The 23,589-nt window shown below is 31.9% G+C and overlaps 3 protein-coding genes across 4 annotated transcripts; 2 read left to right on the plus strand and 1 right to left on the minus strand.

The window, feature by feature from the left end:
• The first annotated feature begins 1,639 nt into the window (after positions 1-1,639).
• LOC118050550 (GDSL esterase/lipase At5g14450) lies at positions 1,640-3,705 on the plus strand. Its single transcript, XM_035060945.2, has 5 exons — positions 1,640-2,091; positions 2,208-2,417; positions 2,511-2,683; positions 2,754-3,027; positions 3,128-3,705. Exons 1-5 carry the CDS (start codon positions 1,842-1,844, stop codon positions 3,373-3,375), a joined length of 1,155 nt encoding a protein of 384 aa, XP_034916836.1. The 5' UTR covers positions 1,640-1,841; the 3' UTR covers positions 3,376-3,705.
• A 292-nt stretch (positions 3,706-3,997) lies between these two features.
• LOC118050560 (SAGA-associated factor 29 homolog A) lies at positions 3,998-10,155 on the minus strand. The gene is made up of 9 exons (XM_035060954.2): positions 9,923-10,155; positions 7,734-7,827; positions 7,455-7,531; positions 6,519-6,628; positions 6,279-6,364; positions 5,274-5,327; positions 4,946-5,099; positions 4,743-4,756; positions 3,998-4,279 (listed from the first exon to the last, which is right to left on the minus strand). The coding sequence occupies exons 1-9, from the start codon at positions 10,038-10,040 to the stop codon at positions 4,177-4,179; spliced, it is 810 nt and encodes a 269-aa protein (XP_034916845.1). The 5' UTR covers positions 10,041-10,155; the 3' UTR covers positions 3,998-4,176.
• Positions 10,156-19,223: 9,068 nt separating this feature from the next.
• Positions 19,224-23,038, plus strand: LOC118050532 (chloroplast envelope quinone oxidoreductase homolog). 2 transcript variants are annotated; one of them, XM_035060932.2, is made up of 5 exons: positions 19,224-19,304; positions 19,473-19,531; positions 20,037-20,178; positions 21,113-21,204; positions 22,128-23,038. In XM_035060932.2, the coding sequence occupies exons 2-5, from the start codon at positions 19,481-19,483 to the stop codon at positions 22,815-22,817; spliced, it is 975 nt and encodes a 324-aa protein (XP_034916823.1). In that variant the 5' UTR covers positions 19,224-19,304; positions 19,473-19,480; the 3' UTR covers positions 22,818-23,038. The 2 variants fall into 2 exon arrangements, with proteins under 2 accessions (XP_034916823.1, XP_034916808.1); XM_035060917.2 differs by lacking the exon at positions 19,224-19,304 and having other exon boundaries at positions 19,311-19,531.
• The last annotated feature ends 551 nt before the right edge of the window (positions 23,039-23,589 follow it).

Raw genomic sequence — 23,589 nt, forward strand, 5'->3', positions numbered from 1 at the left:
ACAATTAAAAAATGAGGAATAAAATTGGATAAAAACATAAATGAAATAAAATGTTGAGGAACAAAATTGAAAGGAAGAAAAATTAAAAAAGGATAAAGAAAGAAATTAAAAGAATGGAGACCAAATTTGAATAAAAAAAAATGAAATAAAATGTTGAGGGGAAAAATTGAAAAAAAAAAACAAATTAAAAAGGATAAAAAAGAAATTAAAAAAATTAAGGACCTAAATTGGAAAAAAAAATGAATTAAAATGTTAAGGGACAAAATTGAAAAAAAAAGAAGAAAAAATCAAGAAAAAATTAAAAAAAATAGCAATCAAAAGAATGAGTACCATATTTAATATAAAAATTAAATAAAATCAAATGAAAATAATGAAATAAAAAAACAATTTAAAACAAAGAAAAACCAATAAAAAGAAAGAGGACGACAATTAAAAATAAATAAATAAGACAACTCTGAATTTTGGCTAACTCAACATGAACTTGAAATAGAAAAAGAGGAAAGAGGGGGAGTGGAAAACAAAATCCAACCCCCGGGAATTGTGCTTCATGCATTGCCTCATCAGTTGTATTGTCGCTAAATACTTCAGAAGATATGGTAGTTAGATCTTTTTTTGTCTTTAGAAGACACCACACAAGCCACATGAAAGATTGGTGCACACTTTTTCTTTTTCTTTTTATTATTATTTTTGTTTGTTAGAATCCGGACTTCCCCTAATTCAAATAGATTATAATAAAAAATATAAACATGATAAAAATATCGAAATACCTTTTTATCTTTGTAAAAATATACCCTCCATTAATTTCATAATATCAAATAAATTTCATGAAAAATATCATTTTATTTAGTAAAAAACTATTTGATTTTTGTAATGAAAGACAAAAATACTATTTCACTATACTAATCCACATTAACATTGCAATGTGTCTAGCCCTTAAAAGTTTGCCGGGTTTATTTTTTAAAAAATAAAAATTTTTTACTTAATAAATAATAAAAGAGATATAAATGTGAAAAAATCTGACCGTGGATAAAACTATTATACCTTCGATTAATTTTATAATATCAAATGAATTTCTTGAAAAATATCATTTTATCCTCATAAAAAAGTCATTTGATTTTTGTAATGAGGGACAAAGATGGTATTATAATATTACAATTCACACTGCAATGTGTCAATCATTGCGGTAAAAGATTGATGAGTTTATTTTAAAAAAAATAGAAATTCTTTACTTAATAAATAATAAAAGAGATATAAATGTGAAAAAACCTGTGTGTGAATAAGACTATTATACCTTCGATTAATTTTATAATTTCAAATAAATTTTTTGAAAAATATTATTTAATCCTCTTAAAAAAGTCATTTGATTTTTTGTAATAACGGACAAAGATGGTATTATAATATAACAATTCACAATGCAATATGTCAATCACTGCTGTAAAAGATTGATGAGCTTATTTTTTTAAAAATAGAAATTCTTTACTTAATAAATAATAAAAGAAATATAAATATGAAAAAACCTGACGGTGGATAAGACCATACCATCCGATGCTAAATCAACTCAACGGTGTGAAACCATATAGTGCTTGCTTGCTAATAAAACGGCAGGCAGTGATGGTGGATGACACCACCAAAAAGAGCAGGTCTCGTATGTGGAAAACAGGAGTGGCCAAGATTAGAGAGAGAGATAGGGAGAGAAAAGTAGATTTTTACTTCAGATCCCAAAAAGAGAAAAAGGAGATATACTTTTGTCCTTGCGCCATTGGGTCTCCTTAAAACACCAGAAGAAGTTCCCAGAGAGCCAGAGCGAGCATAGATAGATAGATTGATAGAGACAAAGACAAATGGGGTTTTGGAGATCAGTTGTGGCAACTTGGTTTCTTCTTGTGGTTTTGTGGCTTTTGAGTTCTGTTGTAGTTGCTGATCCCTTGCCACCCTGTGAGTTCCCGGCAATTTACAACTTCGGTGACTCAAACTCAGACACTGGTGGTATATCAGCTGCATTTGTGCCCATCTCTGCACCATATGGTGAGGCTTTCTTTCACAAACCTGCTGGCAGAGACTCTGATGGCCGCCTGATTATTGACTTTATAGGTAAAGAAAAGAAAAACATCCCAGCAATGCAGCATCACACTTACATTTCTTTCTCACTTTCTTTATTGAGTGTTTGTTAAGTGGCTGCTCGACCATTTATTTATTTATTGATGCAGCTGAGCGCTTCAAATTACCCTACTTGAGTGCATACCTGAATTCAATTGGAACAAATTATAGGCATGGTGCAAATTTTGCCACAGGAGGATCAACCATCAGGAGGCAGAACGAGACCATATTTGAGTACGGGATTAGTCCATTTGCTCTTGATATGCAGATTGTTCAATTTGATCAGTTCAAAGCTAGGACCACTGATCTCTACAATCAAGGTTACTAATTTGAATCAAAATTCCCTCTCTTCAGACAGCCTATCATTGCATTGATATTGACTTGTTTTTCTTTTCTTCATGATGTTTGTTTAGTGAAAAGTACCCCAGATGCAGAAAAACTACCCAGGGTCGAGGAGTTCTCAAAGGCTCTGTACACATTTGATATAGGCCAAAATGATCTTTCTGTTGGTTTTAGAAAGATGAGTTCTGATCAGCTTCGTGCAGCAGTGCCAGACATCGTTAACCAGTTGGCATCAGCTGTCCAAGTAAGTAGTGCTGCTGCATATGCTACGATGATTTCTGTTTACCAACATGTTTTTTCACACATTTTTGTAGCATTTATATGAACAAGGAGGGAGGGCATTCTGGATACACAACACAGGTCCAATTGGGTGCTTGCCTGTGAATCTATTCTATGTATCAAACCCAGCACCTGGTTATCTTGACGAGCATGGCTGTGTCAAGGCTCAAAATGAAATGGCGATCGAGTTTAACAGCAAACTCAAGGAGAGGATTGTCAGATTAAAAGCTGAGCTCCCAGAAGCAGCAATAACGTATGTGGACGTCTACTCTGCTAAGTATGGACTTATTAGCAATGCAAAGAACTTAGGTAATGGTCAACATCATTTTTTAACTAGGTTAGACACAGTTCATCAAGCAAACCTCCTGTCAAGATTCACCATTAATGCTGTACGCACTTCAATTTGCAGGATTCGCTGATCCTCTAAAGGTCTGCTGTGGGTATCATGTGAATTTTGACCATATATGGTGTGGAAACAAAGGAAAAGTTAACGATTCTGTAGTCTACGGTGCCTCTTGTAAAGATCCATCAGTCTTCATAAGCTGGGATGGCGTTCACTATTCTCAGGCTGCAAACCAATGGGTTGCTGATCATACACAGAATGGTTCTCTGACAGACCCGCCGATCCCTGTTACTCAAGCATGTCGTCGGATGTGAGTGTAGCAAGCAATAGACAAAACAAGGGGGTCTTAGTGTTGAAAGTGCCATTAATAGAGTAGCTTGCTGTCAAAACCTAAGGTGCAAGGGTAAGGTTGCCAGTGTCGGTGAGAAAGGTCGATGAAGACCTGGAGAAATTGTATCTCAACTAAAGAGAACAGATGAACAATGGGCAATAAACAAACATTTCCGTACTCCATTAATTTTCATCTCATGGATGACTTGTTCAATTATGGACTAGACTCTAGAGTGAATGCTTGATGGTGATATTGAAAGCTTGAGTATGTTTAATTACTTTCTATTTCGACAAGGCAGGAGTTTAGCTTGTAATCCTCTGGTTTCAAATCTTTCATGACTCTTCTTGGCTGCCCAGTGATCTAGGCCCCTCTGCCCTGCCGTTGAACTCTCATTGTATTTATGAAGGAAAAATAAAAACAAATTGAATTCAAGGTCAAATTTAGCATGACAAGCCCTAGATCGGACCAGATTTAGAACTGCATTTAACCATTGGCGCTCAATAATTACTCACTTTTAAACCTTCATGGAGCAATCTTGGGTTCCCTAAAATCTAAATGTTCTGTTGCATCAATGACAAATTCACGACCAAAAACAGAGAACGGTGTAAGGAAAAGCCACTTCACTACACAACCAAACAAATAAATATGGTACGTCTCTTTTCAAGGCATTGCCCCTTTAGGTCAGAGAAAGAAGAGAGGTAAGAGGATGCGAGATGCATGGTCTGTATTACACTGCTACACTGCTACACAGGATCTTTATTTACACACAACTATGAACAAGGACTCATTGACGATGCCCTTCTGGTAAGGGAACCACCTTATAGAAGGGAACAACCCTCTGAGGCAAGGCTCCATCTTCTTCATCGTCATCAAACTCCAGCAAATAACTGTCCAACCAAAACAATAGCAGCTATGAGAGCATGATAAAAATAACATAAATAAGAAGGGCATAGCATTTGGAAACCACATGCATAACATATCTTGTTCCAGACTGTACTTCTAAGGGCAAACCATTTACAATCTGCAAAAGTTTTGTTTCTTAAATATGTCAAGATAGACTACCAGATTAGCCCTCCTATTTTATTATATATTACCATATTGGAGATTCATTGGATAAAACAATTAAGAGAATCTTTGGAATAATCATTGTGTTCATCTATCTAACAAAAAAAAAATGAAGAAAAAGAATAAAGAAAACCATCAGCAAAGAAACGAAGAAAAGGAAAGCAGGGAGAAGGGCATGGAATATTGCAACCATTATAGTGTAACATAACGTAAACACCAGAACAATACTAGACAATTTCCAAAATCAGCAAACTAAGGATAGAACATGAGAAAGATATTACTTACTCATCTGTCTTCCTCTGAAAAACACAGAATGATTTGTTGATGGCATCCCACAGCATGCACAATACAATTAATTGTCAGTCCAAAGTCAGTCACCAACCATATTCAAAACTGGGAAACAAAACTACTGAAGAGCAGGATTTCCAAGGAAAATTGCAGTTACTTTAGTTTGGATTCAAATCTAATTAGGTGGATGGAATAGTTACCTTCCGAAGGGGGCTCACAACAGTTGCCTTATAAAGTGCTGTTGTTCCTGGATAGACAGCCAAAACATGTCTCCCAGGAGGAAAATCTGGGGCACTAGAAGGATCATTTCGCTTGGGGAAAGGAATAATACATGACATGTGCAGCTTGTACTTTCTGAAGCAAGTGAAAAAAAAAAAAAAAACCATTCAAGTGAGTAAACCAGCATACTTGGTTAAGGCATTTCATAGGACAAATCACAAGATACTAATGTACAATCTCTGGGAAAGAAATACTGCAAAAGAGAAATTCAGTTCCTGATAATAAGGGTGTATCAAAAGACAAATCAACCTTTGGCCACCACTCTCTTCGTCATCTCCCGGCTCCTCATCAAGTACTTCGAATCTGCACATAAAGTTACTAATTATGGACAGAGTACCAGAAGATTACATATTGAAATAAATGAGCTGGTGGAGTGGCATTTTCTTTTAAGATTATGTACATTTAGCATTTATTTGAAAATAGAAATCATGTATAATATATTTAACCTGATTTAGCATCACAATAACTTGTGAGGGTTTTTGGCTCAAATAGAAGAAAAAAAATGAGGAAAACGTATACATGTAACTGACTCCAAATAGTTCAAGGTGACGAAGCACGGATAGGGATACAGGGAACGGGCAAGACACGGTATAGAAACGTGATGTCAATTCTTGAAATCTTAGGATATGATATGTTACAGATAAATTTTAATATTTATTCCCATTTACTCTATTATATTTTAGAAGATGTAAGCTATAGCTATTTTTTTAAGAAAAAAGCAAATAAAAAAGCATATTCTATTAATGCACTCGTATTAGTGTGAATGAATACAACTATAACAAGAATGCACAGTCGTATTTTTTTTTTTTATTTTCTTCAACAATATTCACCAATTATAATCCATGCAAGCTTTGATTGATATTATAAAATTATAAACTACAATCTTCTCAAAATATTATTTTCTGTGTCCTCAATTATCCAAAATATTCCATGCATATCATGAAGTATTGGGTCAAGTATGGTATCGGATATGGCCTGATAGGACTAGATCAGAGATTTTTAAGGATATGTGCTTCATAGTGGTTAGAGGTGCAATCAAAATATAGTCCATATACATGACAACATTCTTAAATAATAGGCTAGGTAGGTAGCATCAAAGAAATACCAATGCATTCACATCTATAAAATTACCATTAAAAATGAATTAATAATATGGTGCGCCAAATTATAATAGTCAACAAAACACATCATAAGCGATCCAACTATTAGGCAAGGTAATTATTGAAGAATCTCATGTACAACAGCTCAACTTACTCTTTTGTTTCCCTATCAAAATGAATCACTTTTACAACAAACCACTCATCCTTTTCAGCATTATCACCTGTGACCCTAGCTGCTACCTGAATATAGCAACATGTCAATCACTTCTGCGAAACAGAATGAAATGGAACTCAACTTGCAAAATAATTATATATAAAAAAAAAAAAAAAACAACGAATGAAAGAAAGCAAAGGGGATATAAATATATTCTGTTCTTTAAAAAGACATGCAAACCTGTTCACCCTTTAGACTAGCACATGCTTCAAGTTGACTTCTTACTGCAGGAGAGAGCCTTGAGATATCTGAATCGGCTTTGATTCTTTTCCTTTTCTGATCATTACCTTCTGCAATTTATATTACATTTTCTCATGATATATGGAGTTTCTCAAATAACAGTAGCAGCATCTAACTAAAATCAAGATAGAGAAAATGAAATTCATTTTCCTAGGCATAAGTCATCTATTCTACAGTTCAGCCATCCATGTTTGCATGTCTAAATGCTATCCTGTGTTCAGTATTTATTTAGTTGTATAAGGTCTTGTCTCATGCTCACTTGGTGCAATATATCATAACCAATGAACATGTCAATCTCTAGTTATTGAAAGTCCCAGGTAGTTAGCTGGTAAAATCTTTTGCACAGTACCAGAGACCTAAAGTTATCTTCAGAAAGAATGGTCTTATATTGAGACAACTGGTTTTGTTGTCAGGCCATTGGACAACACATGCACCAAGGACAGTAGTTAATAATATTCAAAGCTTCTATAAATGAATTAATGTCTTGAGACAAGGGATGTCTTCCAAAAGAACTTCATCCTTGAGGGTGTGAGGTGGTTCCTTGGCAGTGAAATAGCTATATGCTCATTCAAGTTACAAGAGATGCTCAATATATGCCTAAGGTACTTGATATCTAGCAGCTTGAGCACTGATTTCCAATTTTTGGAATTGCACGTAGCCCGTACCAGCCTCCTTATGTTCATAAATGTATGCATATACTGCTGCAGAGTTTACTTTCACTTCAATACAAATGAATGATTTGAGTCCCTAATACATCATGTAGTGATAGACCTTCACTAATTTACACATGAGAACTTCCTTACAACATTATAGTAAACACAAATACTTTCTATATGCACATCTCATATGCAAAACTCAACAGTATGTAGCACACACCTATCCTTCTTCGTTGTTGACCTGGAGGTCCAGATGGTAACAGAGCATCCAATTGAGTCAACAGGGCACCGGAAACACTGCATCCAAAGAGAGAGAGAAATATGGTTGGTCTAAACTATCAATTACATTCAAAACTAACACATGTTAGGAGCCATCCACTACAGCATATCTTTAACATACTACACATTATGAAAGAATTTTATTGAGCAAGCACAAACACTCAGCTTTAGTCAGAAGGGAGAGAGTGGTTAACTTTACTAAAGATTTATATACATGTACCTTACTTCACTCTCTGAAAGTTCTTTGGCCTGAGTATATAAACTTTTAAGCTTTGCCAACGAGGTATCACCAGGCTTCTCAACCACCTCAGGAGCTGCATTAAAAAGCAAAAATTCAAAGTTAATAGAACAGTTGAAGAGGAATGCTATAAACACAATTAAATCTTGCAAACAATTATTACCAGTTATTGCTGTGGTTATTCTAGTTCATGACAAACCAATCAAATTAATTTTATATAAACCATCCATCACTTGCCACATCTATATGAAAGCACTTTTTGTATGATTTGTTCCATGTAAAATCTTTCATTAATATAAACTAGCAGTAATAGTTAACAATGTGTATTAAATAAAAAAATCCAGAAGCTGTAAAAAAAAATTTAATAATTATATCCTAGAGTTTTATGTAGATTCAATCACTATCTGCTAAGAATGAAAAAAGGGGGAGGAAAAGCTTGACAAGCTAGACTTCGAGAGGCAATTAATGGGATGCACATTTACAACTATACAGAGGATGCAAAGGGGATGAAACTGCAAAAAGAATCATCTGCCACATTACGTTTGCAAGAAATCTAACATAGAATCATGAGCAGGAAAAAAAATTCCTCCTTTGATATTCTTTAATTTAGCTGCTGAGCTTACTAAAACAATTCTCTAAAAGGTAGAAATTTAAACCAGCATGTGTTATTTATGACTGGAAGTGTATATGGTATATTATATATATATAAAAAAAAAAATTGCAAGTTGGAGAAGAAAGCCAATCTTTAAGACTTGGTTTTCCAGAGACAGGTTCCACTTTTTCCTATTCATTAGCTTCTGCACTGTGTTGTTAAAAGTGCTATATGCAGTTAAGCAACAACAGATCTTGGACGGAAGTTGAAGGCTTAAGACATGGTGTAAACTTGAGGAAATAAAACACAGCTTTGAAATATAATAAATGGTTTACATGATAATGATTCATAAAAACATAAAAGGAAAAAAGACTGGAAAAATTAATAACTTTAACTTATTAAGTCTATTTAGCATGTCGTTTCAAGCAAGACATGTATCTTTCAAATAAAATGCAAAATAGCAAAACATCATACAAGGAAAAATAAATAAATAAACTAATTGGTTCAGCATGCTATGCCATCAACTACAAAAATTCAACAAATATCATCGATTTGATGGCTCATGTTTGAGGTATACATGTTTGCCCAGTTAAGGCACCTTACCTACACTTTAAGAAATGTTGTAGTCTTGGCACTTTATGCCTTGCATCAACAGCATGGTGTAAGGCACAGTTTTAACAAAGATGCTTTTGTGCAGAGCTAACACAAAGATCACTCAATAACAGCACATATATAATTCTTTTATTATTATTATTATTATTTACACGAACAAGCAAAAGATGAGTAGAAAAAATGAAGATCACACCATAACAAGCTTGTTACCTGAGATGTATTAAATCCCATCCAAATCTATAATAACCCCCAAATAAAGCATTACAAGCACGTATAACAACGTGATGAGGCAAGCATGTATTTTCCTTTTTCCAAAGAAACATATAAAATGACGGATTTTGTTAAGACTCTTTCCCCCACCCCACTTTCTTTACCCAAGCAGCTGGCGATCACAACATTTAAGAAAAAATTCTTAATGATACCAAACATTTTCAATCTTTACAAGCTTTGCAAATTACTTAGACATGAGACACGTTCATTTTCTAGTATAACAAAACCCGTGTAAATACCATCTCCACGCCATCAATTTACTACAAACTAACTTCAATCAACTCATGCCATAGCCGTATTAAACTTCAATTACTCATAACATCAATTTAATTCAATGAGTCATCGCTAAATCTTACCACAGGTTGCATTAAAAATGATTACCTGTAAGCAACCTACGTACTACATTGCATAGATTTGATTACGAATTGAGAAAAACCCAGTTATCATTACATGCAATTCACCAGTATAAAACAAACCCATTAAGCGTAACCTCAAATTTAACCCAATCTCAACATGATTCAAGCTAAAAAAGGAAACAAACCCATTAAGCATAACCTAAAATATAACCCAATCTTAACATAATTCAAGCTAAAAATAGGAACTCTCCCTGGCATCAAAATTTCAATAATCTAAAAAAAACCCGTTAATCTATAAGACTGATGACAAAAAAAAAGGGAGAATAGAAGAGAAACTTAACTAGCTTGAAGCTTCTTGTGCATTTTGTTAATCTCTAAAAGAACTTCCTCTTGCTCTTTCCTTAACCGATCGAGCTCTTTCGAGTTCTCCAAAATTAACCCAATGTCCGATGACGCCATCGTTTTCTTGGAAGAACCAGAATCACAATCTGTTGTATATTTTTTCTGTTTCAGAAAGAAGAAAAAACAAAAACTAAAGTTGGAATTCGATCATGTCTTACGTTGTTGTCAATGAATAGAAAAGAACACAAGGCTTTTGTTTAGATATTTTCGTAATTTCTCGGAAATTAGTGGATAATAAAGTATTTTTAAATTAGGATGAGGATTTGACACGTGCGAGAGAGGATACGATCATTGGAGTGGAGTGGAGTGGATCTCGACTCCGTAAAATCTTAACCTGTGTTCACTTAATCCGAGCCTTTTAAAATAAATGGATGGTTAAGATATTAAAAGCTAATATTTCCTTAATAAGTCGTTGAGATTTAATATGATTATTTCCCAAGTGCCTCTAAATAATTTATTTAGGAATTTTTTTAATCTTCTTTTGCTTTTCAAGATTTTCTAACATAAAATTAAAAGTGGATATTAAGGTAAGTATAAACATAAAATGACTTAATATTGTTGATTTACTAAGAAAACATTAGTTGTTGAAATGTTCAGTAATTAATTTTAATTGAAACACAAATTGATTCAAAAATACTTAATAAAAAAAAACTTTATATTTTAAAAATAATTTTTTAATTTTTAATTTTTTTTTTTTGGAAACTTAATCATCATATTTCAAACATTTTGAAATCCTAATTTTTCAAATTGAATGACAAGTATTAATAAAAACTAAAATTTCTTTGAAAAATATTTTTCATTCAAACTTCATGGTACTTATAGAAACTATATAATGATGGTTTTTTTATTTCCATAAAAAATTCATGTAAATTAGCTATTAGGGGTGGTGAGATATTTTCACAAGATTTATTTATCATTATTAAATTGAATAAAAATAATTCAATCTTTATCTATTTTTAAAATATAACAAAATGACTTAATTATATTTCAAAGCAAAGATTTAAAACTAGCATTGATGGGCTTTTTGGTATTTTCATATTGTTTTTTTTGTTATTATTCAATTGGCATGAAGGCAACTTGGCATTTGAATAAATATAAAATATAATTAAAAAAAAAAGTGGCTATCATATGCAATGCATTTTCCAGCATGTGGAGAACACCCATTTCCTTTGAGCGGCACATATGACACCTTTTAGCTATTAAAATCTCATTTTTATTGTGTCGTTGAAAGTGTCGCATTGTCATCTTCCTTTTAGGATCATGTTGGTGCAATGATGCGATGCTGGTAACACTTTTTTTTCTCTCTCTCTTCCCCTTGAAATTCATGCTAGTCATGTAAAGTTTCAGAGTTGCCCCTTGATTTATTAAAATTTCAACTTCAGTCTTTATTTATTTTTATTTTTTTACCCTTTTATAAAGTTTTAATTAGTTTTTAATTTCATCATTTATTCCTAATTTGTGATATGTTATTTTTTATCCTCATTCTTTTTTTTTTTTAATCCTTTCATTAAATTAACTTCTTTTTTAATTTCATTATTCAATAAAAAAATATAGTTGTTCTCTAATCTAATTTTTTATTTCAATTTTGATCCTCATTATTTGAATTGTCCTTTTGTTAAATTAATTTTTATTTTCAATTACACCTTTCAATAAAAGATTTGTAGTTATCCTCATTTTTTTAATTTTCCTTTTCTAAAATTAGTTTTTCTTTTCAATTCTAGTTTTCAATAAAAAAAAAATTAGTTATCCACTATTTTCATGTTGATCATCAGTTTTTTAATTGCTATTTTATTGTTTTGGATCCTTTTGTATAGTTTTTTTTTTTCAATTTCATCATTCAATATTTAATAGTTAAATTTTATCCTTCAATTAAAAAATTTTAATTGTCCACTATTTCTATATTGATCATTAGTCTCTTAATTGCTATTTTATTATTTTAGATCCTTTTGCAGAGTTTTTATTTTTTAATTTCATCTTACAACATTTAATAGTTCAATTTCATCCTTCAATAAAAAATATTTAGTTGTCCTTTAATTTATTTTTTATCTCAATGTTGATCCTTATTTTTTTATTGCTATTTTTTTGGGATCTTTTTCTATGTCTTTTTTCTTCAATTTCATATTTAAACAATTGATTGGTTGAGGATCAAGCTTAGTGTTTTTTTTCAGGTGGGATGCTTTTGGTCTAATGACTTGAGTTATAGGTTTGGAAAGTTAACATAGTTTAACATTTTTTTTGTTTACTTTTTTTTTATTTCATCATTCAACATTATATTTTTTTAATAAAACAAATGAGTTATCGGGATATCTCAATTTCATAACCTGAGTCGTTGGTTTAACAAGTTAATCAAGGTTGGTATGACCTTTTTTATAGGATCTTTTTTTTAAAAAAAGAAATTTTAAAATTTTTTTGAACATTTTTTTACTAAATAATAATAATAATTCGACTTTGCAATGTAGCATGGGTCAACGTATAGTGATAACTATAATTCTAATTTTTTTTTTGACATAAAATCTCTTTAAAATGCCAAACTTGACACCTATAAATTCCAAAGTAATTTGAAAACCTAACCCATTCAAGCACTATTTTCTTTTCCTCGTTTGTTTTAATCCAAAAGTTTGCAAACCCCGAAGTAATTACTTTCTTTGAAAATCGAGCTCTTCAAGTTGTAGCTTTTTTTTCTTTCTTTTTTTCATTTTCTTCATAACCCTAAACTTTAAAAACATGAAATTAAGAATTGTCTATAATAAAAGTAACCCTCAACAACTTAATGGATGACAAGCATTAGCCTAGTAGTGCAAGGAAAATAAATTGAGTTAAAGGACAATTTTAGTAAGATTTTATATCCAAACTAGAATCTGAATCAATCATGTTTATAAATTATAATTTTGCTAATATAATACTTAAATTATGAGTTATTTTTATAGTTTTGAATTTCACTAAATATCCATTGAACCATACAAAATACCTATGCATCCATTGGATTTTCGTGTAGTACTTTCTTTTCACATTAAACCCAAAAAAGAACAAACATACAACTAGAAAGTTATGAAAAGTCTTTACCATTATTCCAGCATCTTGAAGGGTGAGATACTAGCTTGAAAGATGGTATTAGTCCGTGGCCGCTATAAAATTATGGAAATGGAAAGAAGAAGAAAAAGAGAGAGAAAAAAAAAGAATTTGATAGAAAATATCCTATCCCTTTTTATGAATTTTTATATTAGATTCAAAGTATTTATGATACATTACAAGTTTATATATGGGCTAATCCTAGTACATATGGAAACAATATAGAAAACAAATTTTCAAACTAGAGCAAGGAAATTACAAAATATAAATCTATATTTTTTTATATGGTTATAATGTCTTTTACGCTTTCTCATCAATATTAAGCTTTAATAAGCGTTGTAAATGTTTTTTGGGTGGAGGCACACATCCAACTTGGATTGATGTTGTTATAGGATTAAATTAAGGTAAGATTTTTTTTTTTTAAGTTTTCTTCATTATACTTGTTTTTTTTATTTTATTTAAAATTTTTTTTATTCTTAATAATTGTATGAATGTTGTTGTAGGATTTTTTTTTTATGTGAGATCAATTTTGTTGGATTTTAGTTGTTTTTTTTAATTTTATTGTTCAATTTCAATTAAATTAATTTATTTGGTATTGGATTATGAGTTTTGGAATATGTTTTCTAGGTTAGGTGGAAACTGTTTTTAGTTAATTTATTTAATTGTAGTTGTTGTGTATTTTTTTAGTATTATTATTGAGTATCACTATTGAGTTTTGATTTATATTAATTTAATTATTTCTATTTTTGTTAAATAGATTGTTTTAAAAATATTTTTAAATAATTATTGACGGTATTACCGACATATTAAGTTTGTTGATATATTCTAAAGAGTTGGGAAAAAAAAATTACTACAAATATCAATGTGTCCTTGTTTAATCACTAACAAAATTGCATATGGTATTTTTATCAGTTACATGAAAAAATTCCCGAGGGAAATACCGATAGAATGAAGTAGGTAAAATTTTTTTGACGTATTTTTATCATTAGTAAATCTATAGGTAATTTTACTATTGACAGACTCACTGATATATAAAAAATTATCGATGTAGCATTTTTATCTATGAGCCCGTCAATAAATTTATTACCGATAAAATATGAGAATAAATACTGACAGAAAATTCCGACGGTAAATCTAAGAATTCTACTAATGCAATATGAAAATTGACCAACATTAGGACATGCTAGTCTCATGAATAATGTCAAAGACATAGTGATATTTGAAGAAAAATAGCTCATAAGAAGTATATTGTACCTAAATACCAAGAAAGTAACTCAAATGACCCAAGTTTTGAATAAAAAATTATATGCTAAAATGAGTAATTAGATGAGTCATAAAATAAAGATCATTACATGTAATAAGGATATATTCAATATAGACCAAAATATAAATACATATGGTTAAGGATCTGTGTATAAAAATGAAGTTTTTATTTTATATCCATAAAAGTCAAGACATAAAAAGAATTGGTTATGCTGATTGAACAATGCACATGGTGTCTATTTAAGTCTATTTTAAAAGACTTATAAAATTTGCATATATGATGAAAAAAGATAAAGATTAAAAAAAACTTGGATGTTGTTGTATTTAAACATCAATATCAAGAAAACTATTAAGAAATACATTATGAAAATCCAACTAAAAAATATACTAGCCTTAGAAAGTAGCAATAACTAAAATTATTTGAATTGTAGCTGGTTGGTTAACTAGATTGAAGATCTCGTCAAAGTAAATACCTTTATGTTAATTATACCCTTTAGCTACCAAATGAATCTTATAGCACTCAATAGACTCATTGATTATCCATTTAATCAAGTACATCCATTTTCAGCTTACAACATTTATAGAGAGATAAAAAAAAAAAAACTAAATACTAAGTGTGTTTATGGACCAACATAGCAAATTTTATAGCCATAATTGAATTCCATTTAGGATGTTATTTAGCTTTAGTATAACAATTAGGTTTCAATAAAAAGTGTGAAGCAATCATGCTTAAAAAAAGATGCAGGACATGATAGTGTTTATGATGATGTTAATATAAGGTCATAACATGAGTATGAATAAGAATATGTAGTGGAAGATTCAAAGGAGAAGATGAATTAAAGGAGTTATTATCCATGATAACATTGAGATCAAAAGTAATAGGTAAAAACCTAGAGGTGGATGAATGATGAGAGATAACACAAGACTATATTAAAGTTGGAGAATAAGAACCAGAGAGAGAGAGAGATATGAAGTAACACTTGGAGTCCAACAACTAAGATATAAAGGGAAAAGAGGTAAGATAAAGAAAAACACAGAAAAAAAAAAATAATAAGATAGACAAAACAATGATAATAGATAGAGAATTGATATTAGAAGGATATAAAGATAAGGACTATAATGATGGAGAGAAAACTAATGAAGTGGACTTGGTATAAGGAAATGGAAACTCATGGAATGTACAATGATGGACAATGTAGGCACCATGATCCATGCAATGATATCATAGATGATCTGAATTATAATCAAGGAAGACAATTAAGGTAAAGTGAAAATCAAGTTTATATTTATTGTATCGATGCAGAATAAAAAAGTATAAAGAACCAAAAACCTTTAAAAATGCATGGTCAGGTTATCATTTGAAAAGTTTTGAAAAAAATATTAATAATGAAGAATTGGTGCCGGTATTTAGTTGATAAGAAAAAAAAATAAAAGTTTCAAAGACATGAGGATAAATTGTTTTATAAAAGAGAAGTATGTCCAAGTAAAGTGAGGTCAATTTCAATAATAATACCGATAACAACATTCCACGAACCTATTATGCTCGTATGTATAAGGATAAATAATATAATGTGCAATGCCTACAATTTTAAAATATAAAATTAGTTTCTAAAACTCGCCTCCTTGGTGACTCTAAAATTATTTTATATGAGTTCAAAACTAATTTTCGACTAACTTTTAAAACTAGATAAAAACATCATAAATCTTGAATTTATTACACAAAGAAAAAAAAACCATATGTATTTGAAAAAAATTATCAATAACAATAGCAAACATTCGTATATCTATTCATTGAATAGGATGATGAGGGACCCATAAAATCAATATAAGTTGAGTCTAACAAAGCTAAACCAATATGCTTCGATAAACCTAAATGAGATTGACTAGACTTGTCTAAAGGGAAAGCTATTTAATTAAAATGATACTTGGCCAAGAAAAATCAGAAAAGCCTTATTAGAGAGAATTCAATGCAATATACGAGAACATGGATGACCAAACTATTGATGCCAAACTCCATGGCAAAGTTTATGATAGATAACACTTGAGGACTATAGTTAGAGGGTTGGTATTACAATTTGTATAAACCATTTTTAATTATGTTGGACATAAGGATAACTTTAAAAAATTGATCATTGATAAGATAAAAGTGATTATGAAATTTAAAGAAAACATTATTATCTAAAGAAAATTATCTTATAGAAAAAAGAATTTCATGATATTATGAACATATAAAATAAAAGATAATATTAGGAAATTTTAAGGTATATGAATTGAAGTATTGTCAAGGTGAGAGATATTAATTTTTTTTTTTATCATCACCTGTTTGATCAAAGCTAATATAGGGTTCTATTATGCCTTGACATGTTGTGTTGCTCTAACATTAAGATGCCATAATAGACCATGATTAGAGGAGAGCAATTAGTTAAAGCATTGATGGCAAAACTTGAAAGATCCAAAATTGAAAAGTCCAAAAGTTTCCTCTAAGAAGAGAACTAACACTGGAAAAGAAAAGGAAATATGATAAGGTAGTATGATTATAATTTTTGTAGGCTTAACACTAAGTTTGGGTGTTTTATTATAGTTGATTTGAATCTGATTTACTTTCTCGAAATAAATTTTTTTTTATTTTGCTAACCTCACTGATCTTTATTATGCCTTATAATGAAAATACCATTTTTACTAGAAAAGAAATAAGATTTAAAGTTGTTACATTATCAACAAAAGTGGACTATCTATCGATATTAATCGAGAGGATTATAACATTATTGGTAGACGTGGTCTAATGAAGAGCATGCAAAAGTCATAATTATGTAAGAATTTATGGCTCAAGAGTAAAACTATACAATTTCAAGAAAGTAACTAGTTCAACTCGAGCTATTCAAGTGATCATCAAGCCCTTGAACTCTAATCATCGAACTTTAAACAAATATAGGTTAAAAATTATAAGAGTGAGTGGCTTATTAATTGTTACCACTTCATTGGTGTTTGCTTTCCATGATGCATACACGTATAAATTAATTCTTTGGGTAGTTGTTGCAGTTTAAAAAGGCTCAAGTGAAGAGATGTAATTTTAGTTTGGCAAAGTCAGGGTTGATTTTAGAGTTGTCCAAATAAAGTAAGAAATCTGACAATTATTCATATGAGATAATACATCAATAGACAAAAATACAATTCAAGTATTCATTATCAATTGATTTTGTTGAGCCTAGTGCAGGTGATCCAGGTTTGGGTATGACAGTGGATGTATTTTCTATGATAAGAAGGGTGGATGAACATGGTTTTGACCTATCAATTAAGTCATGCAAGCTGCACATGGGGTTGTGCCTCAGCGGTGGAAGAGACTTGTTCTTTTCCATTGCATATGGGTTCGAATCTTATTATACACGTCTACCACCCCCCGCAGTACCTTACATGTTCACTGGGCTTGCAAGATGTTCAATGGACCCCAGAGATTAGTTATGGTGCCCGCAAGCTAGCCCGAACACCTCGTGTTATAAAAAAAAAAAAATTAAATCATGCAAGCCCTACCTAAAAATAAAAGGCTTGATTTGAGCCTTCCTGAACAAGTAGTTTCTGCTTGCTAGTTTAAAAGAGATAATGATGATGAGCATTAAAAAGTGACGATAATAAAAATATTTTTGTAGTCTGTTTGTCGGTTAGAATGGAAGTTTGCTAACTAGCTAAGAGGAGACAAGTTGTCTACTATTCTTCGATGCTAAATGAGCAAGTGAGATTATTTAGAGAAGTCTTCGAAATTGTGAAGCAAATGCTCATACCATATAAAATCAAAGGAATGAAAGGAAAGGGAGGAAAAGAAGAAGAAAATGAATTCGACTTAAAATATTTTGTCCATTGGCATGATTTTTTTTTTTTTTTTTTTGTATTAGATTCAATGTGGTTCTAATACATTACAAGTGTGTTTGCGTGTACTTGCACACACTAATCATAATATAAATAAAACAAAATACAAAATACAAAAAGTAATAAAACATCTTACTTATTACCATAAGAAAACAATTCACTCATTATTACAAAAAAAAAAAAAAACCTATGAAATTAGGCATACTAATAATGTGTAAAATTTTAGTCAACAATAATTTGTAGATATAGAATTACAAATAGAAACTGCAAGAAATATTACTTAAGAAGTTTAAGTAGAAAAAAAAAAATCTAAAATTAGAAAATACATCATAGCTGTTACAATTAACTTAAACACAAAAAAACAACAACTATAAACGTAAATTTTAAATAGTTAAAATGATTAAGATTTAAAACAAGAATTTATCATTAATGCAACTAAAAAATAATTATGTGACAAAATATACAAAAAATATTTTTGAAAATCAATAATTGATCAAAACAATCTAATAGATAACTTAATTCAATCCATACAATGCGTGAGAATATTAACATATAATAACAACATGCTAATTCTATTACATTACAAAATTGATAGTAAAATATATAAAAATAAAAACAAATAATATTATATAATTAGATAGATTAGAGGCATGTAAGCATAGTTTTAAAACCCAGCCTGGCTTGATGGGTTGACTCGGGATCCAACTAATCTAGGGCTGGAATCAGGCCGGGTTGAAAAAAAAAATAAATAAAGAAAAAATCCGGTGTGGCCCGGCAAGACCTGGTTAAAAACCCAGTTGGAACCCGTTGATTTTTTTTTCTAAAATAATATCATTTTAATTTTAAAAAAATTAATTCAGATAATATAATCAAAACTTAAAACCCGAATTTTAGACCAAGCTGGTCACCAAGCCGTGTCCGAAACTATGCATGTAAGGTTAAATTATTATTATTATTATTATTATTCCCTTTTAAAAAAATGGTATAAATTGTGTTCACAGCAAGCAAAACAAGGCATAAATTCCTAGGGGGAGAGGCATAACCGACTTGTATTTAGTCCTTTCCATTAATACAAAAAAAAGATACCAAAAGTTTGTCCTTTCCCGTTTGGTAGACAAGTGTAACACAGTAGGCCACTCTTATCTCTCTTTTAAGTTTAACCGTAAAGCCACCACCTCCTCTCCTGCCAGTTCCTATTACGCTCCACTTGCTTTTTTCTTCTCTTCTTTACGTGCCCAGTTTTTTTCCCTTCTGTTTCTCTGATAACAACGGCGTCGCTTCTATTGGATATGGCAGGGAAGCTGATGCATGCCGTTCAGTATAGCAGCTATGGAGGAGGCGCCGCTGGTTTAAAGGTTAATTGTTTTTTTAACCAAATTTTGTTATCGTAATTATATGTCCCTTTTCTTTTCTTTGATGGCCATTTAGTTAGTTAGTAATTGTTGAAACATGGAGATGAATTATAGATTGTTTCCCCCATTTCCTTTTGTTTCTAAATTAAATAATAATAATAATAATAATGGTGGCGGTGGCGGTGGTGGAGGCGGCGGCGGCGGAGGAGGAGGAGGAGGAGGAGGAGGATTAGATGTTATGTGAGTTTTGCTTTAATTTTTGATAAAATAGTTGAAAGATAAAGGTTTGAAAGTGTGAAAGGGTTGTTTTTAAAATATTTCTTTAAAAAATATATTATAATAATTGTTTTTATTTTTTTAAAAAATATTTTAATATTAATATATTAAAATAATTTTAAATATAATTTTTTTTAATCAATTTGAACCGCAATCCTAAACAAGTACGAAAAGGCATTGATGCACCTTCTGTGAGTTACTGGTATTATATAAATAGTTTTGCTTGTTGCAGCATGTTGAGGTTCCAGTCCCTAGTGCCATGAGTGACGAGGTTTTGCTCAAGTTAGAAGCAACTAGTCTAAACCCAGTCGATTGGAAGATGCAGAAAGGGATGCTGCGCCCCCTACTCCCTCGGAGATTCCCTTACATACCCGGTGATTCACCACTTTCTTTATGTGGACTTTGATTTTTATATGTAATCTGACTCAGACACTATCTTACTGCTTGTTAAGGCTTTTGATTGCACATAAATTCCGCCATATGGCCTAATCCACAAGGAAATTGTTCTTTGTAATGTTAGTTGATTGCATGATTTTCTTCTTTTAGGTGCTTACTCATTATTTTGATGTGGATTTAAGTTTCTAACGGTGTGGTGTTGCATCTAAGAAACTTTGGAAACGGGCTTGGTGTTACTGGGGACCCTCTCAATAGAATCGTTTCCATATAAATATTAAATATTAGTTGTCAATATTAAATATTAAATATTAGTTGCCAATTTGATACTTTTATGTTCCTTTGTTTAGCTTTCAGAATGCGGAACTTGGAAACTGGCATACCTTTGTCATTTTTTTATGGTATATGACAATGCAAAAGCAATAATCTTTACTTACCATTTCAAACGTTTGACTTCAGTTCAGTGATGTCAAAGTTTTGGGAATTTGTGTTTGGGTGCTGTTTGGCAGAAGGTTTCGTTTCCATGGTTACTCTGTCAGTTCCAATGGCTTGTGGGTTCTTTACTTGGTCTGGTTTAAGCAATGTAAAAGCTTAAAAAGAGGGGTTCCTTGTTAAGATTAGATGGTTGTTGTAGTCACTGCTCGAGGACTTGCATCATTCTCTCTGTTCAATGAATTGCCCCATATCTCAACAAAGATCTACAATTTTTAAAACAAGATACAAATGGAGAAACAACTGATCTAAACTTTATTTCCAGCACCTTTCTGAAAGATAGCTTGTAATCCACGTGGTTAACATTCTTTCAATCTCATGCTGATATATTAATTTCATAGTTTTAGCAATAATGTGTATTTGCCAAGCACACATTCACACACAGCGTTCACTTTTTGACTGAAGAAACCTTTTTCGCAACAGGCACTGATGTGGCAGGAGAGGTTGTAGAGGTTGGACCAGGAGTAACAAATTTCAAAACTGGTGACAAAGTTGTAGCTATTCTAAGCCACCTTGTAAGTTCTCATTCAATATTTTGGTGTTTTTTATTTCCTTATCTTCGTAATTTTTCAAATGATTTACATTGGTGAGGCGACCTCTAGATTATATTTTTTTGGTTTAATGGCTATGTACACAATTGGGGTCAACCTTACCCTCACTTGCGCCTTAAATAATGTCATATCAAATAAGCCAGGTTGCATCAACACAGCCTGAAGGTTACACGACATGGATGACTGGTTATAAGCTAAAAAATCAACATGAAAGGGGGTTGGGGGTGATTGGAAGAGTGAGATAATAAAATTGTTGCATTCATCATATTAGATAAAGCACAAGTAGAAAATTGTTTCCAGGTATTGACAGAGGTATGAGTCAATAACAAGTGTGAATAATTTATAGCTAAATCTGTCTATTGTGTGAACAGCCAACCTTCATGCCCTCAATATCTTTCATGAAAGTGAACGGTGAAATACAACTTTCATCAAGGACTACTTCTTGTTTCTCTTCTCTATAGGCAACTTAGTTTCCTCCCCTAAAAAGTAAAATCAGATAACTCTGTTTTGGACATTTGCTCAGCTTCAATGAAACACAAAAGCGATACCTTAATGTCGTCATTGTAGCTACCTTTATTGGAAAGAAAACGGGTCAAAGCCCTTGATGCTTACAAATATTTTTTACTAGTTGTAGTTTGCCAACTTGAGGCACATTATAGAGGTTAGTTTGCTTAGATGCCTTGCTCATGGATCTTGTATACCATTAAGTATTACATAGGAGTTTGGACCTGGGACTTGGCACATGCTATCTACTTGGTTGTAAACATATGAAAAGTGCATTTTAGCATTTGGCAATCTTATGTGTATGGAGGAATTTTACCATTGGTCTGTGAATTTTGTTTCGTTCTGTTTCTTTGATTAATTGTTGTGTGTTCTACAAACAACAGAGTGGAGGTGGACTAGCTGAATTTGCAGTGGCTAAGAAGAGCTTGTCAGTTGCAAGGCCACCTGAAGTTTCAGCAGCTGAAGGTGCAGGCTTGCCTGTTGCTGGGCTCACAGCTCACCAGGCTCTCACTCAATCTGCCGGGGTCAAGCTTGATGGAAGTGGTAACCAGAAAAATATTCTGATCACTGCTGCCTCAGGTGGTGTAGGTCACTATGCAGTTCAGCTTGCAAAGCTTGGAAACACTCATGTGACTGCCACTTGTGGGGCTCGTAACATTGAATTTGTGAAGAGCTTAGGTGCTGATGAGGTTCTGGATTACAAAACCCCAGAAGGAGCAGCTCTGAAGAGCCCATCTGGTAAGAAATATGATTCTGTGATCCACTGCGCTGCTGGTGTTCCTTGGAGCACTTTTGAGCCAAATTTGAGTGAAAATGGGAAGGTTATAGACATCACTCCTGGCCCCAGTGCCATCATGACTTTTGCTTTTAAGAAACTTACCTTCTCCAAGAAGCAGCTGGTGCCGCTGCTTTTGATTCCCAATGGTGAGAACCTGAATTATCTTGTTAATCTGGTAAAGGAAGGGAAGCTTAAAACAGTCATCGACTCGAAGCATCCATTAAGCAGGGCTGAAGATGCTTGGGCAAAGAGTATCGATGGTCATGCTACTGGGAAGATCATTGTGGAGCCGTGAATGAAAATAATGTGCTTGAATTGCTAAAATTTCTGCAACTGTGAGGTCTTTCCTGTACAATGTGGATCCGATGGCATACACAGCTGATGAGGCATTGTATGATGCGTGATCTTGCACAGTAATTTCTTTTGACTGGATGTTTCCCTAAATGATAGGGTTTGGGTTGAGTTTATTAACTATTGATTATGTTTGTTATTCAATATCAGATGCTTCTGTCTTCATTTTGGTGTTATTTTATTTATTTAATGACGTGAGACTCACCCTTATGGGCTAATTCTAGGTATAGTTTGTCGTCTAGAGAATTGATGTCCAATATTGCAGGGGACATTTCCACTAACTATAACTATGAAAAGGTGAAAAAAAAAAAAAAAGAGGGCTATCACTTAGTTTTGTCCCTTTTTTTTTTTTCCTCCATTTAGAGATAGGATGATGATAGAGAAGGCCTAAAGAGATCTTAGAGAGAGAATCAGGCTGCTAGAGTGATGACTCTGTCACATGCTGTTGGATTAGGCTAGTTTTTTAATATGTTGCGCGCTATGATAGGACCCGCAGTTGGATTAGGCTAGTTTTTTAATATGTTGCACACTATGATAGGATATACAATCTAACTGATTGAATTTTAATAATCTATTGTCGTTTGAGAGATATTGTTATTGGTATTCTATTGGAAAAATTGATTTCAAGGCAGTCATATTTGTCAGGTCGGTGCTCTTCTAGTCACTGTTAAATCTACACCATATTGCCTAGGGAGGTTTATCTGGGTATCCTTTTT

This window comes from Populus alba, chromosome 16 (assembly GCF_005239225.2).
Source record: "Populus alba chromosome 16, ASM523922v2, whole genome shotgun sequence".
NCBI lineage: Eukaryota > Viridiplantae > Streptophyta > Magnoliopsida > Malpighiales > Salicaceae > Populus > Populus alba.

What these genes read in the sequence shown, in the direction of transcription:
- LOC118050532 (XM_035060917.2), top strand. Translation starts at nt 19,466, where the DNA reads ATGGCAGGGAAGCTGATGCATGCCGTTCAGTATAGCAGCTATGGAGGA. An exon ending in GAGATTCCCTTACATACCCG is followed by an intron (nt 20,179 to 21,112) that starts GTGATTCACCAC and finishes TTTTCGCAACAG; the next exon opens with GCACTGATGTGGCAGGAGAG. An exon ending in TAGCTATTCTAAGCCACCTT is followed by an intron (nt 21,205 to 22,127) that starts GTAAGTTCTCAT and finishes TACAAACAACAG; the next exon opens with AGTGGAGGTGGACTAGCTGA.
- LOC118050550 (XM_035060945.2), top strand. Translation starts at nt 1,842, where the DNA reads ATGGGGTTTTGGAGATCAGTTGTGGCAACTTGGTTTCTTCTTGTGGTT. An exon ending in CCTGATTATTGACTTTATAG is followed by an intron (nt 2,092 to 2,207) that starts GTAAAGAAAAGA and finishes TTATTGATGCAG; the next exon opens with CTGAGCGCTTCAAATTACCC. An exon ending in AGTTGGCATCAGCTGTCCAA is followed by an intron (nt 2,684 to 2,753) that starts GTAAGTAGTGCT and finishes ACATTTTTGTAG; the next exon opens with CATTTATATGAACAAGGAGG.
- LOC118050560 (XM_035060954.2), bottom strand. Translation starts at nt 10,040, where the DNA reads ATGGCGTCATCGGACATTGGGTTAATTTTGGAGAACTCGAAAGAGCTC. An exon ending in GCACAAGAAGCTTCAAGCTA is followed by an intron (nt 7,828 to 9,922) that starts GTTAAGTTTCTC and finishes TTTTTAATGCAG; the next exon opens with CTCCTGAGGTGGTTGAGAAG. An exon ending in CTTTCAGAGAGTGAAGTAAG is followed by an intron (nt 7,532 to 7,733) that starts GTACATGTATAT and finishes CTTTGGATGCAG; the next exon opens with TGTTTCCGGTGCCCTGTTGA.